The sequence below is a fragment of the Hippichthys cyanospilos genome, chromosome 16 (assembly GCF_059441005.1).
Source record: "Hippichthys cyanospilos isolate Australia breed blue-spotted pipefish chromosome 16, RoL_Hcya_1.0, whole genome shotgun sequence".
Lineage (NCBI taxonomy): Eukaryota > Metazoa > Chordata > Actinopteri > Syngnathiformes > Syngnathidae > Hippichthys > Hippichthys cyanospilos.
This window is the reverse complement of record NC_142384.1, coordinates 4,037,927-4,054,574: the sequence shown is the minus strand read 5'-3', so window position 1 is coordinate 4,054,574 and position 16,648 is coordinate 4,037,927. Positions and strand designations below refer to the sequence as shown.

At 40.0% G+C, this 16,648-nt stretch overlaps 1 protein-coding gene across 2 annotated transcripts; it reads right to left on the bottom strand.

The window, feature by feature from the left end:
* Nucleotides 1-383: 383 nt before the first annotated feature.
* On the bottom strand, nucleotides 384-4,289 carry hoxb8a (homeobox B8a). Of its 2 annotated transcripts, none has more exons than XM_088436992.1 (2): nucleotides 3,455-4,289; nucleotides 384-876 (listed from the first exon to the last, which is right to left on the bottom strand). In XM_088436992.1, the coding sequence occupies exons 1-2, from the start codon at nucleotides 3,885-3,887 to the stop codon at nucleotides 470-472; spliced, it is 840 nt and encodes a 279-aa protein (XP_088293118.1). In that variant the 5' UTR covers nucleotides 3,888-4,289; the 3' UTR covers nucleotides 384-469. The 2 variants fall into 2 exon arrangements, with proteins under 2 accessions (XP_088293118.1, XP_088293119.1); XM_088436993.1 differs by having other exon boundaries at nucleotides 384-873.
* Nucleotides 4,290-16,648: the final 12,359 nt, after the last annotated feature.

The following is a 16,648-nucleotide window of genomic DNA, read 5'->3' as shown; positions in this document are numbered from 1 at the left end:
ATAACAATTGCCATAACAACAACAACAACAAAAGAGTGTGAAGTACAGTAAAAAGTGCACCATCATCATTTTAACTTAAAAAATATACAGCTGCCAAAGATAAAATTGTTAATGACAAACTTCGAACAATATAGAAATGTTTCCACGACGAGTGTTCAACAAAGAAAGGAAGCTATCGTTGTTGTATCATTCTTTTTTCTTCACTAAAGTATAGACTATATGTTATTGGATTGATTAATCCCGCCCTCCTTAGATTACTTTTTTCTTTTTTTTAATTCCTTACAGTCAGGAGAACTGTGCAGCGAGGCCCTTCCAGTTCTACCAGTTCGCCGTCTTGGAAACTAAAATTCGATCCTGTCGATTGAAAGGTGGATTTAGAACAGTCAAATCCCCATTTCGGACATAACAATCCCCCGCACCCTAAGTAGCCGTCTTGCCCGCAACTAGCTCGACAAATTGATCTTTTATTCTACATCTGCTTATGAGTTTTCTCACAGCAGTCATTGCTCAAAGAGGCTTGTGATCCAGCTGTTCCCGCTACCGGCACCGAGGCTCCTCCGCCTCCACCTTCGCCGCCTCCTCCACCTCCCGCGCCTACTGTCCCGCCATCCCGGAGCTCTTTCTCCCTTCTCTCCCGCTCCACCGCTTCCTGTTCGCTCTTGCTGCTGGGAAACTTGTCCTTGTTGTTCTCCTTTTTCCACTTCATCCTGCGGTTCTGGAACCAGATCTTCACTTGTCTCTCTGTCAGCGCTAGCGCGTGCGACACCTCAATGCGGCGCTTTCGGGTCAGGTACGGGTTGAATAAGAATTCCTTCTCCAGCTCCAGAGTCTGGTAACGGCTGTACGTCTGCCGACCTCGCCTCCTTCCGGCAGCTACTGGGGGAGGAGGAGAAAACAAGGCAGGAAACGGGGAGATATTATTACAGACTGGATGCTTAACGCTTACAACCCGCAAACACCAATAGGACATATTGAATAAAGTGTATGCAATGCTTTTTACAATCACAGCAGCCCGCAGAAGAAGAAAAAGAAATGCTATTTTATTATTTAATAAGAATTGTAGGAAAACATGCATCCTATATGGAAATAATACAGTCCATTTCTTTGAATGCAAACGTAGGGGTTATCTGCAACGAGACACTTCAATTCATGGAAAAACTTCAGATCGAGGTGTCATGAAACGCTTCAATTAATGAAAAACTTTAGATGAAGCGTGAGGGGAATTATAGTTCACCGTACACCCGGGCAAGGTTGTTGCAGATTTGTTGCCCTGGCAGGAAAGCAGTTAAGCTCACCACAACTTCAATATAAAATTCATAAATGATTAATAAGCCTAAGTGATTAGGACAATTACTAATTTATCTACTGTAGGCCACAAGTCACATACACTATAAGGGCTGATACGTTTTCGCTCCAAATACCCACCGTTATAATTTACCACACCTGGTGATAATTTCGTTTACATGTTAAAAAATACGTTCGTTCAGGTGCGCAGTGGAAAAAACGAAATATACATTTTTAATTAAAAAACACGACATGACTTCTCATATAAAACGGTCTCAACCCCCATAAAAAATTAAAGGTTACATTAAAAAAAATATAACACATTGTGACGTCCGACTCCCGACGGTTTACACACGCGGGGCATTTATGTGAGTGATTATATTTCCATAAAACTGTTTGTCTTACGCTTTGATAGCCTACTATAAAAGGGGATGGATGCGCCACACGGACTAAATATGCCACTCGTCATAAATATCAGACATTAGAACCAGTAAATCATTTTTAGTAGGGAAAAAAAAACTTCACTCTCAACGACTTTTGAAATTAAATGTAAATAATTTCTTCATTCTTTGATTTCTTTCATTCTTGATTCTTTTAATGTGGCAATGGCTTAGCAGGACGCATCCTTGTCCTGACTTCATTTTCAAGACAAGTTGTTGCATAACTCCGTTTGGTTTTCGTTGTTTTAATATAGCACTAATTGACAGCGCAGGTTAATGGAGGGAAAAAGAATTCATGTGGCTCCAAAGTAATTTTAGCGGTATGGGATATTTTTGACTAATTTGCAAATAAAGGAATAGTCTTGAGGGTTTTGGAAGGCATTTTCTCACTGCAACACATGGACAATTCAGGGTTTTCCAAGACATTTTTATTGGACTAATACGAAAATGAAAAATGAAGATAGTGCTCCTGAGTCTATTGTTGTTATTACGAGATTATTTGTGTTTTTTTGTGTAAAGGTGAAATTTACCATCATGGGTTTAGGGTGTAAAACTGCATTGTACTGTAAAAACATGGCACGCCTTTTCCTGTTTTGATTCTCATCACCGAACACAGAATCACTTCATACAAAACCATCAATCCCACGACTAATATTGTAATATGAATCCCGATTTTATCTTAAAAGCTGTAAAACGCGCAGAGGTGTTGGAACAAGCAGGAGGTCCATGGCATTATACACAAAAGGATTAATACATTGCTAGAAGGTGTTGTAGTTTACACAAGCTTGTGAAAGGGCACTTACTTAAAAGTGAACTCTACCCCACTACTGTTTTAGCAGCAGTGATGAATCATTGCAGAATTGTTGTTTTCATTTGACGATAGTCAATATACTGCAATTATGAAGGTCCCTTGCGTTTTTATTCTTGAACCAAAAATGATCAAAACAAAGTGTGCGCAGCAAGACTCAATGCACAAAAAGATAGTGGACCACCCGTCGGATCAAAGAATGATTCAGTTACCGTTCCAATTCTTCCTCTGTTACCCTCACTCACACACAAATTACATACGCACACACCGTGTGTGCTAAAACATAAAAGCGAACCTCATTTCTTTTTTCCCTCTCCGTCGTCCTACACCCCCATCTCTCCCATGCAGGCAGCATGGCCCCCGTGTTGCTGAATAATTCAGAAGACCACAAGTAAGCCGTAAAAGGGAAAACGCAGTAAAAGTTTAACCCAGGTCAGAGCTGCATGTCTAAAGCAAGTCATTGGGAGCCGCTAATACTTTTGGAGCTCCAACAAGAGTTTCCCAACTGTTTCAGACGGGGCTCACTGATGAGGTTCATTTCTGCCTTTGGTGTGCAAACACGCGCACGCACGGGCAAACACACACACTCAAGCGCGCGCGCGCACGCACACACACACATGCACACACACGAAAGCCATTCTTTCCTGAGTCTGCTTCCTTTCTCTGTGTTCGACCATCCACCACACTATGGTTGGTGCAATTTAAACCCAGAGGTCATTCACAACTTTTGGTGCCGGCAATAAAACCATAAATGTTTCTTTGTCTTCCGCTTTGAACACAGGAAAGCCCCAATTACCTTCATTAAATAGTGACTCTCCAACTTTTGTCCCTTTAGCCTCCAAACTCTCCAATATCCTGTCCCCTCCTACAGAGATCTTCTTTGTGAGGATGTCTTGCAAAGATCGAGAAAGAAAGTTCTCACCTTGCGGCCTCATCCAGGGAAAGAGCTGCGTCGGTGAGGGGCTCTGGTCTGTTCCCTCCGCGTCCTCGCCGCTGAGTCCGGGTGCGCCTCCCAGTTTACAGTCGCTGTATTGGACCAAATCCGCGTCCTGCGCGCCGAAGAGGGTCTGCCTTTGCAGGGCGTCATATCCATAGAAGTTGCCAGACTCGCCGTGGCACGTCACCGCGCAAGGAGTCTGCTGGTACGGATTGCTGGGCAGTGTTGAGGCGCTATGGTGATAGAAGTCCTGGATCTGAGGAGCGTGCTGGAAGGTGGCACCGGAGCCCGGACCATACACGACAGTGGGCCGGCTACCAGCGAGGTCCTGCGCGAAGCCACACTCATAATAATTTGGACGTAACGAGTCGCCGCTTTTGTATTTGGAGAAGAGTGAATTGACGAAATAGGAACTCATCTTTTGCTGATTTGTTCTTTTTTTTTTTTTGGTTCCTCGTCTGTAGAGTCAGAGTATAAGTGAGCGGCGGCACTCTGTTGTGTTTGTCTGCTTCGGTTGTGTTTTTCAAGGCTATAGAAAAAGAGCACCAGACGGAGACAGACGGGAGGGAGAGAGTGAGCGAGAGTCTGCTGTGGTGTTCCCCCTCACCGCCACAACTGACGAGGTGATCTCGGTGACGACGAGCAACCGGAGCGGGAGCAGACAATGCCGCCGCCACAAAAACAACAACTTTCACACCGATTCCATGAAATATCCAGCGATGAAGAAACCGGAGAGGGGGGAGTGAAGGAGGAGGAAAGACTGGCGCGCATCACAATTCCGGCGTTAGCGTTGAAAGCTGGAGCCCTGTCTTGCTCTCAAACGGCTTTTCTGTGATTTACTCTTCTGCAAATGACTTGTTTCATATTCTCTCTCCCCTCTCTCTCACACACGCACGCATACATGCACACACACACACGCGCTCCCTCTCTCTCCATCCCCCCCTATCCCTGTCTCCCTCGTAGTATGTGTGTTTCAAGATAATTTGCATCTATTATCAGCTCTTCGTCCCATTGGCTTCTCCGTGCACGAACAAACATGCACGAGCGTGCGCACACTCGCTGCACTTTCCCCCTGGCGTTGGCTGGCGCGCGTCTAACGCAAAGAGAGCCGGAGGATGGAGAGGATGAAAAACAGAGAATGATGTGCGCGCGCCCTTGTGTTAATAAAAGTTTCGACCAATTGCACACACACGTACACCTTCTGAAAATTAGAATTGAAGGCAGATAAGAGATTGTATTCTCTGCATCACAACACCACGTCCCCGTTAATTGCTAAGCAGCTCTTTCCCCGCCCACGTGTCAATGCGATTGGGGTATTGGCTTTCGAAATAAAGAGCCACAGGGTCTGGACGCTGCGTTTTGATCATTTTATAAATATGATCTTCATATACATGCGAGAAGGGGCTGGGGGTAATAAGCTCTGGAAACGGCTGTAAACGGTTTAAGCAACTATAAAGTCCCATAAACCTGACGTGGTTGTGTTTGCTTGTTTACGTCCTCGCAGCAAAGAAGCACAAAGGGGGGTTATGAGCGCCCTTTGCGAGAGCGGAGGCCGTAAATGCCCTTAACCGGGCAGAAAAACCACGGCTTTTAATTGTCCTCATACAGATGTAGTCCCTCCTGTCGAGGTGTGAACTGTGGACGGAGGGATGCTTCCTAATGAGGGTGTAGGATGGCTTTCGAAGACTTGATTACAAAAAAAAGCAACGAATATTCAAATTTAAGTAAATGGATGAATAAACACCTTGAATCATTGCTCAATATATGCGTATTGTCCTCTATGGATCCAGTGTAAGAATAGGGTTTCTTTATATGTTGACTATCAAGGCGTTATGTATAAGTTGTGTCTGTTGCTTAAATACTATTATGCGCTAGCGTGATGAAATTGTCATTTTGTAAATCACATTACTAAATTTCACAAAGAGTTCACCAGTATTTTCTATCTATTTATCCGAATAGCCAAAATTAATTACACCGCAAACAACAAAATTTTAAATTCAATACAGCCGCTGTAAAGTCTGCCGGCCAAGATTGTGGATGCATGGGTTGATGCTTTTTTTTACACGTTCGGAGAAAACAGATTGCATTTGTTAATTCGTTTCTTCTGTGTGCTGCCATCAAACAGGGTCACATCAGATCATCAAATACACCTTTGGCCGTTTAATGTGGTCACAATTCCTTCCAGACCCTCCTTGATTCTGATTGAAACTATATATATTTTGCAAGATACCTATGCATGGCATATACTTGCATACTTGTATAAAACCAAGGTGGACCAGTCCCTGTGATATCCTAAATTAAAAACCTAAATCTAGTTGTGAACATAACATGGGGTTGGGCATTTTTCTGAATGTTGAGCAGAGCTTGTATCGGTCTTTTGTTAATAGCGGTGCAAGAGCGCCATCAAGTGACCATTAATTATTAGAGCGCTACAATAAATTCTGCGTCTTGAATTCATTTTAATTCCAGATTGTCCAGCTCTAAAATAACATTGTCTGCTTCAATTTAAAACTGCACGCAGTAGTGATTGGGGACTCGAAAGCAAAAGAGAGAAAAATTGGTCAGTAACATAAGAGATTGCCAATGTAATTAATTAAATTAAAATTGCTGAAGAAAATCCTTATTATTATTATTATTATTATTATTATTATTATTATTATTATTATTATTATTATTATTATTATATTATTATTATTATTATTATTATTATTATTATTATTATTATTATTACTGTGTTTTTTTATTATGAAAGCATGCCTCTACTTTACAGATAATGCACTTATGAAATTAAGAGCGTGACAAACTACATTTTGTCAGGCTAAAATACAAACGGACTCATTGGAATGTTAAAAACAAAAATTATAGTGAAATACGCATTACATTTATTTCAAATACTTGAAAATCATAACTGATGTTTAACATTCGAATATGTCCCGCGAGCATGTTACAATAGAAGCGCGCACAGGCACAAATTCGCACGTTGTCTGTGTGCGAGCCTATGTGTGTGTGTGCGTGTGTGCGTGTGTGTGTGTAGGTGTGTGCACGCGCGCCATCCTGTTAAATTATAGGCTGCAAACAGAGTGTAAAAAGCAATTGTTACCATTATCTGAAGAGCCTGCAGCACAGTTCCCGAGGTTTCAGCCTTTGGAAATTTGAGTCGTTATCAGACGAGCACAGCGAAACCAGAGCACGAGAGCACCACATAAAATAAAAAATTACGAACATGTATTGTAAAAGCTGACATGGCCTCTAATGGTAAGCCATCGTTTCCTAAGTGCAGGCCCAGAATTGCTCTGCCCTCCCTGTGTATGAGGTTCCAGCCCGGGCCCGGTCCTATCCTGTGGAACCCGAAGGCGAGAGCCCAGTTTTTCAGTCTTCGGTGTTTCTGCTGTCTTGGGTGTTTTTCTTTGGATTGAGCGAAGGGGGTGATTTTATGACCCGCACTGTAAGGATGCAACTGAGGAAGACAAAAGGAGGTCGGGGGAGAGACACAACACAGCAACGCGTAGACACAAGCGGCCTGCAAAGATATCCCCACGGAGGTAAACGGCAGCAAAACCATAAAACTCCCCCCTCGAAAGAATGCTGAGAGTAGTAGGGAGGCGATTTTCCTCCAACCCAAAGTGCAGTATCAAAGAGGCCATTCAAACCACTCCAGTTTTTCATCCCAAAAAAACGCAACACGCGGACTACAATGCTTAACGTGGAATATGTATATACTTGACATCATCCAGATATTTCTTGTCCCCTCTCATCAATCTTATCATCAAAAAATACTGATCAAGAAGGGCCTCTCCGTTCTCCATAATACTTTCAGTGTGTGTCTATCTCCATACTGCCGCCTTCCTCTTTCTCCCGGCGTGTTTGCTTTACAGCCGTTTAGTTCTTAACCTTCAGAAATTTATACGCTATAAACTTTTATTGCCGTCATATCATTTTATTGCGGCACACCGCATTGAATTCCCTTTCTCTCTGCTCTCTTGCTCTTCTTTGCCGTCTTACTGTTTTTACGACAGTCGGCGGCGGCTTCTTCCAACCATCCAGAGCCGCATCTCTCATCATCACGCCCCCCTCCCCCCAGTTTTTTTGTCAGACCCCTGGTGCGTGCTGCACTTCCTTCCCTTCTCGTGCTGTTTGTTTCCCTGTTTGAAAAAAAAGGAAGTGTGCAAAACATGAGTGAGAGGAGAAAAGAAGACACGCAACTGAGATACTGCCGAAACTAATATTGTTGAATAGGATATAGCAATGCAAATTGCAATTGTTTAAAAATAAATACTTAAAAGAAGCGATGCATTTTTGTATTTTCAGTTGTAAAAAAGACACGCAAAAAATAGCTTTTTTGGGTGGCAAGATTAGGATCTGTCTAGATGGGGTGTGGAGCTCTTTCAACAGCGGGGACACCACATGATTTATTTATTCCTTTCATAATATTCTGCACGCTCTTAGATGAATACTCTTGAGCTATCCTTTCACGAGTTCACAGACATGCATATAACACGACCATTTTTATCCCGTTTGAATTCAAAATGGACCTTGCTCGCCCAAATGCGAGAGTAAAATCCCTACTGCTGTGTTTAAAGAAATATTGCCTTGAATGCAATAATGATACATTATGATCAACATTCTCTTGTATGGAAGACCAATAATTATCCTGTTGGATTTTTACAATTTTTATTACTTTAATAATGTTGCATAGAAACGTGAAAGAATCAGTTAACTCTCAATCATATTAATTGTAATTGTTGCCAGCATTATTTCTATTATCAGCACCATTACTTTACACGGAACTAAACAGATGAATCTGATCAACGGACGTTTTGCATTTTATACAAAATGGTCTCCAAACGTGTTTGTTCGTATGCCCGAAAAAAATGGCTTCTCAGAGATAATTTCGTGACAGCGACCAGCAAAAGTGCACTCGTGGCTCCACCGGGACGCATTGTGCGGTATGAAGCTAGGTATTGGCGTGGATAAAGCCCGTTTGATGGTTGAAGTGCAGACGAAAGAAATCTCCAACGGTTGGTTTTTGGTTTGCGGTTTGGGGGAGGGCAGTCTCCTGCTATTATTTACCTATTATTTACCAATATTGACATGGCCGGCAGGAGTCACTTACATTTGAAATGATCAGTTGAACTTTCGGACATGATCTGTAAAACAAGACAATCTCATTCACTGGACGCACTGTGCTGTCGTTGTTTTTAATCCAAGGTTTTCTATTTTATACAGTCAGATTTTAAAATCTAATATTTGGAAATTGTTCTTGATATATTTCTTTTCTGAAGGGGGGCTGGTGTTGGAAAAACCCACCCCCACGCCACCAACATGTACTGTTTTTTTCATATCAATATTTTTGGTGTAATTTGCCCCCCCCCCCCAAAAAAAAAAAAAATCATATAAAGCACACACACACACCCACACACACGCACATATATATATATATATATATATATATATATATATATATATATATATATATATATATATATATATATATATATATATATATATATATATATATAGTATTTTGTGATGCAGTGTGTGTTGTATACATTTGATTGTATTGTACTGCATGGAAATTATTTGACAAAGTACGTGCATGGAATAAAAACACTGGTGTCCTCTAATTACAATGTTTACATATGAATATACATATGAATCAGTATTTGATAAGGTCACAATGGTGGTGGTGGTGGGGAGGGCATGTGCTCATAGTTTTTCTGTTTGATGGCGTTATAATCAATTCCCCTGTCTATGTACTGCAGCTGTAACATGTGCAGGGCAGCCAGCAGCCTTTGGTTTACCAATTCCAGAATTGCGGATGGATGGGATCTTATAGCCAATTGTATTACAAGGAGAATTATTAACTTTTATAAACGTTTGAAGAAGAGAAATGTTCTATGCTTGTTGAATTATTGATGCTGAAGCATAAATAAGTTTGCAGAACAAGGTAAGACTGTTACACACATTGGTAATCTGTAGACACAGAGACGGAGAGATTTATTTGCAAGGTCTAGTACAGTATGGGCATACTGCATGCTGGCATGGATTAAAATAAATATATTTAAAAAAACTATTGGTGGAATTTAATGCATTATATGTAGGCTTTTTAGATTCTTGCCATGATGGGTTTTTCTGCTTATTTACAGAAAATGTTAAGTTTTAGGTGATTGTGTTAATACGATGACTTTATTAAGACATCGTTTCATGTTGTATTCAAAATAAACCACCAACAAACGATCTCTGAGCTGATTTGGGAGCATGGACTGCTGCCCCAATTGTAGAATGAAAATACATGAACACATTTTAATAATTGTGTACGTGCTACTATTTGTTTTCATGATCACTCTTGCAACATAAAAAGAGTAGGACCTCTTCTTCCCTTGGATGCCCACAAAGTATCTCTTACGATTCTTGGGGTGCCTTTATACAACAATTTACCTTATAATTCCAATTGAATGTGTATTGTCGTGGGAGGCTGCATTCTCTTAGATTTACTGTCATGTGTCAAAGCAAACCACCCCTCTTCACACACAGTGGGGCGAAGCAGCTTGCAGTCACCGTTCTCAGGCTGGAGGGAGGCCTGCAGCTGCAGAGTAAAGGCTGTCTGGATTTAATGAAACCCCGACCCTGCTATAGACCTCAGTGAAGTATCACAATCATCTGCTGTCCAGTGCACAGATGGTTTATGGGATAGCTTTGTTGGGACCGGAGAAAATCCGCTCAAAGCCTGCAGCGTCATTGGTCTAGCCTTATATTGTGGGGCTACATAGAGTCTTGCGTTGTTCAGCAACATTGTTGTATGGTGCTGTGCGCGTGCACACACACGCACACACACACACACACACACACACACACACACACACAAGATGAATCCAAATGTGTATGCTTCTTTGAAAAGTATGCACTTTTACCTATTTCTCAATTGAACAGAACGTGCTGATTATACTCACCCACCTGTGGTTCACTCTAAAAAGTAAAGGTGTTTCAGAGGTTTTATATGATTCTACATAGCATCCTTGGTTCCTTATAAATCTATTGGGGTTTTTAAGGGGCTAATAATCTCATTATGCAATATTAATTACTGGTTATTTAAAATGGTTTAAAACTCTTATGCAGCACCAATCTTTTCACAAAATACATATCTAAGTAACATGTATTTCTCATTTGGAACTATATAGCAGGGGTTCTCAAATGTTTGGAGTCAGAGACCTTTTTTAGAAATCCAATTTTCCAAGGACCCCAATTGCAGATGTTTGCGAAAAAAAAAGTCATTCACGCCAAATATAAGTGGCCCTTTTATTCATCAACAGAAAAGAATGACCATAAGCCTATATGCTGCTTTTCAGCTATACTGAAGTTTAGAAAACAAAAATTGCAAATTGCATGCCTCCTTAAACAAATTGGATCAATTTCCCCCAAAAGCTTGCTGCTGATTATTTAGTCAAAAACAGCATTATAAATCAAAATGCCGCTTTCGTTTTGCGGGCTTCATCGCCGCGTTAGCAATAAATTGTAGACAAAAAAGGCATTTTGACAAATTTCAAAATCATTACATTTTTAAAAATACATTGAACTTGCTGAATTGATCGCTTTAAAGAAGAGACAAGAATACTTTCACAATTTAATATCAAATAAAATGAAATGAAATAAAACATAAATTAGTAACCCAATGTTCTGTCATTCCTAGATGTTCCAATAGCTTCTATCAGACAACTTCTATCGAACAACAAATGAGTGTAACTCTTCTTTAATTTAGTTGTGTCAGCAGAACAGCTCTAATTCATTTATATTGTAAAACTGTAAAGAAAATACACCAAACAGAACTCAGGTAAGTCCCAAATGCAAAAATTATACACCTTACTAATTGTATACAAATTGTGTGGATTAATCAATCATATAACTGATTTACAAATGCAATCATTTTACAAAAGCAATCATTTCAATACAAAGGGTCAATTACATGCAAATGAGTACTTATCAATGCAAAACGTTTGCATATGCGAACATATACCAAAGAGAAATACCTGGCACAATAAAAATGCTAACAAGCTAAACAAATACAAGGCCACACTATATAACATGCTGAAAACAAAAACTAACATTAGGCAGCATGTTATCTACAGTCATTAACTGGACCAACAAACGACTCATTTTAGGGTATATTATCATAAACGACAATAATCCAACGAAGAAAACACGACTCACAAACGCTCGTGGGAGAGTGTACAAAGAGAAGGAACAATGCATGCGCACTGACAGCAACTGCTCTGCATCGTTCTTCCCCACCTCAAAGTGCAATCAATATCAACAGTTGCCAGAGACAGCACCAAAAACAAAGACAAAGCCAAACCAGGTACAAATCTGTAACTGTTCAAAGATAAACTAAAGCTGTTGGGAAACAAAACAAATTTTTACATGGACCCTTGCAGTCTGTGGACATCGGAAATGGACCCGGTTTGTTATTAGGAGCTACGCAATTTGCAATTTTTCGTTTCTAAACTTCGGTAGAGCTGAAAAGTAACGAATACACTTGTTGTCAAATTGAATTTGTTGGTGAACAGCAAGGGCACTTATTACATATTTCAATTTTATAACACTCATACATTTTAAAGTTATGTTTTTCTATTTTGTTTCCGCAAATATGCAATATGGATCCTTGGGAAATTTTCTTTCTAAAAGAGGTCCCTGACTCCAAAACGTTTGAGCACCCCTGGATTAGAGTCACCATTAAACTCCAGGTTTTTGGGTTGTGGAAAAGAAGGCTGTCAAACAGACAGAAACATATTATAATATATATTACAAACATATACTGCTTTAGTGTTATTGTGCTTAGTTTTTTAATACAATTGGTAATATAGCCAATTTCCCATTCACTTGCCAGGATATTTTCAAAATAAAGAGCCAAGGTGGAAACATTAATAAGGAATCGACAATTTTTTGTTTTACTACAATTTTTTCATCCCTCAATTGCACACCACATGTAAGACTGTTGTTGCATTACAAATGTACACAGGGGCAAAACTGTTTCCCCTTCCAAAGAATCAATTTGGAGGGACTTGGCGCGGACATGTCTCAGAAATCCAATCCCATTTTTAGTAGTTGCATATGCAGATTTGAAAATCAAGCGTACATTTTTTTAAGAGGGATGAACGTGATTGTGTTTTACTGAGGACTTTTATTATATGCTATGGTTTTTAATAGAAATCAAGCAATGGTGTCTTTTGAATTTTGCCCCATTCCAGAACTATTAGTAATAATTACTACTAATTATGATATTCCAGATAAGATTGAAAAAATTATATCCTGCATATTGTAACTGGAACAATTCTCTTCGACAACATTTGGGAGATTTGCGAGTGATGAGGTATTCCAGATTGAAAGCCAAAAAAGAAACAACCTCAGACCCACCACAGGATCCCAATGGATGGGCGACGACGCCTCAAATGAATGCGCTGATCATCTGCCTGTGGGGGTTGCGGCGTTTATGGCTTTATGACAGTCTTTTGGTATTGCAGCCAAACAGACGCCCCTCTCCTTTAAACTCCACTATGCAACCAAGGAGACACACATTTTAAACACATGCTGCTTTTTCCTCCACTTGCGGTCGTCTGGTTCCATCTTTCTGCCCCCCTTCATTTTCTTCCTACAGACACCAAGTGGAACCTTGTAAGGAACTGAGATTGGACTAGCTGCAAAAAAATTATTATTTGGTCAAATATATTTTGATTCAATTAAGAATGCAAAAAGTAATCAGTATAATTGTGGTTTTGATTTTGTTGTAATTGTTGGTGAACTGAGCTATTTATATATTTTGATTCTATGTGTAATTCCCTTCAAAACTGTGTAGAGTACAGTACAATTCAGATAGCTCAAAAATGAACAAAGTTACAGCAATTTGAATATGACCAAGTGAAAATCCCCATCTATGAGAAAATGCATTTTAAGTTTTGGCACATTCATCTTTGTCGTCTAATCTCTTATTTTCATAGTCTTCTTTCACAATTTGAACATTTTGTCTGCAGGGAAATAAAAGTCAAGACCCTAAGAAGGTTTTACTGTTTTTTTATAAATCCCAAAAGGGAATTTTTATTTTCGTCAATAACTCAAAACTAATCTCCATGATACAAGCCAGATTTCGTGAAAATGTAGTCAAATTTAATTTATAATTTATGGAATAAAATTTTCTCACTGAATTTAAATACTAGAGCATAAGAATCATGTTTATTTAATACCAAACATACACAATTTTGAGTAAATTAAAATTAATGTAACCAGACAGTTTTCACTTGTAAAGCATTTGTTGTGAAATTGCAAGCCATTGATTTATTTATTTTTTTGTTTGTTTGTTAATTTTTTTATGTGGAGCCAGACATGGCTAAGGCCACAAACACAGACTGGCAGTTCTATGTGGTCTCGCAAGTTCAATTTCTCCATGTTGATTTTCAAATAATAGGCCTACATCTTTAACTAGTGTGTTCTCTAAGTCTTTGCGTACATGATCTGCTCTGGCAAAAGAGTCTGTATAATGGCACTAAAGTTATGTGTAAAAGACAAATATAGATCGTGTGAACCAGATAATCAATTTTGAGAATGAGCAAAAAAATCCCTCTACTTATTTTCTATTGTTGGAATTGTAATCGAAGTGTATGAAAAGAAGAGATTAGAATATGATCTGCTGCAGCTAGCTAGCAGCTGTCCATTCATTCATTATCTGTAGCTACTCATTCTCACTAGGGTTGCCAGCTTGCTAGTGCCTATCCCAGCAGTCTTCTAGTAGGCTGCATCGGTTGCCAGCATATTGAACAGGCCATGGAAAGCTGTTGACAAATAAACTACAAATGCTGACCTTCCTCATTGCACACTGCAAATAATAAAAGTCAAAAATACACCATGTTACCCTTCAGCATGAAATCGAGCAGAAAACTGAATTATGCTGTATTGTTTACAATGTTGTCATCATGGGATCCCTACTCCGGCAAATGTAATCCGTCATTTCGAACCACTTAGCCTCATAAAATACAGTTCTGGGATCTCTGTCACTAACGAGTCTATTTCTACTTTCGATTCAATGTGTTTAACGGGCCAGTAACATGATATTTTAGATTTTACACTGTGAAACGTGCATATAAATTACATTTGACACACTGGCTTTAAATTCTCATTAAATATAAGTTTTATAGAACCAATATTTTTAACCAGGAAGTAAAACGCCTTGTTTGCAGAAACCGCACCTCTTACTGTGTGCCAGCCTCAAACCCTTCATGTCGTCATTCAATGCCGGTGGGCTACAAAATATCCATTATTTTGACCACTCATCGTCAGGAGGCTCGCAGCTAATGGAGAGTATTCCAACAGTATAACAGGGCAAAAAGCAGGCATTTTACTGATATTAAAATTCAAAACAGCGTCAATACACCGCTCTCTCTAACATGCGTTCCTTGTAAGAAATCAGTCCCTGTGGGAATTCAGTATTCATAACAATAGTTCCGCCCTCTAGTTAATTATTTACTACTAGTGCTGGATAGTATTGCAATATATTGCAACACAACAAAGCCGTATTACGATGCCTATTGCAGTATATTGTGTGATGGTTGTATAAAAAATAATTTAAAAAAAAGAATCCATGGCATATATATTAACAATGACTGAAAAAACAGAAGGACATTTTTGGAAAAGACAAATTCTATTTATTCTTTTTCAGAAGCCACACATCCTTGACATCTATGAGCACACGTTAAGCAATTTATTTCAAAATAGGCTAAATAATATGTCCCCAGCAGTTGAGAGTACCCTTTCAGATGCCTACTGATTTGGCAAGAATACACTGGTAGCACTTTGCCACGTGTTTTTTTTTTTTTTTTTTGCGCACCATTTCGTACTCTTCTTTTTCTGCCATTTTTGCTCCTCAACCGTAAAGAAAACAGATCTGTGACATCACTCGCATTGGTGAAAAAAGAAACAACAAAAACCAAGGAGAAATTTATTGTTATCATTTATCAAACATAGTGAAACCTCAAGATATGGTCTCTTCTGTAGGTTTTTTTCATCATATGCTGAAAATTACTTAACAAATATAAAGGAAACAAAACAAAATAAAACTTTGAATCTCAAAATTCCCATTTGGACTAAACGCAATGTGAGATTCTACTGCTCGTTAATATGGCTGCTCGTATATTACTGCACCTCTCTGCAACACATACAGCAGCTCACTACGAATGACTTAAAAAGAGCGCGGAAGCCCGAGATGTGAGTACAACGGCAGAAACGAAGAAAAAGCTATCTTCGTATTTGTCACAGTTCACCGGTTCAGCCACCTCACTCCCACCCTCACCTGCTCAGCCCTCCTGCTAATCAGCCCAAACACTAACACCTGCAACCACTCACCCGCCTAGTATAAAGCCCGGTCACTTCCATTCACAACCTGCCAGATTGTCTCAATGCGCCACGCCGAGCTTTCCAGCGATTCATCCTGCCTGCCTGCCTGTTCTCCGACCCCGTTCGTCCTTGACCACCCGATTGCCTGCCGACTTGTCTGGACCTTTGGTATTTCGACCCTGCCTGCCTCTGACCACCCACTAGCCTGCCGTCTTAACCTGTCTGCCCGAGCCCCCCTCCTGTCTCACTCCCTTTGCCCGGTTCCCAGCCAAACCCCAGCTCTCCTGACCCCGGGACCCCCCAGGCCTCTTCACCACGCTCTCGTCGGCTCCCACGACCACCTGCACCTTCTGTTAAATAAACACTCTGCATTTGCCCTTACCAGTTGTGCGTGCTCTTGGGTCCTCTCTCCTCCCGCCGTTACAGTATTATACCATTATATTTTTCAGCTTTTTGCCCTCCTCCTCTGCTCAACACTGCCTCACTCGAAAGGTCATGTATTGTAACATCTAATGTGGTGTTTTTATAGTGCTTGGAATGATTTAGATGTAAAATTCATCGGCGTGTATTTTCTCTTGAGCATTGAACACGAATTGCTCCTCTTATCATAAGCTTGCTTCCTGCCGTTTTCATCTGCACGTGTTAAAGGTGAGAAATCAACGTTGGAACATGGTTAAAAGCTCCAAAAAGTTGACTTTTAATCTTATGGACCCTTTAAAGCAAGTTAGGTCACACAAATAAAATAACCCTTCTCTGTTGTGCTTTTACATGCTCCTCCCACTGAAGGAGAAAGTATTTTGCATT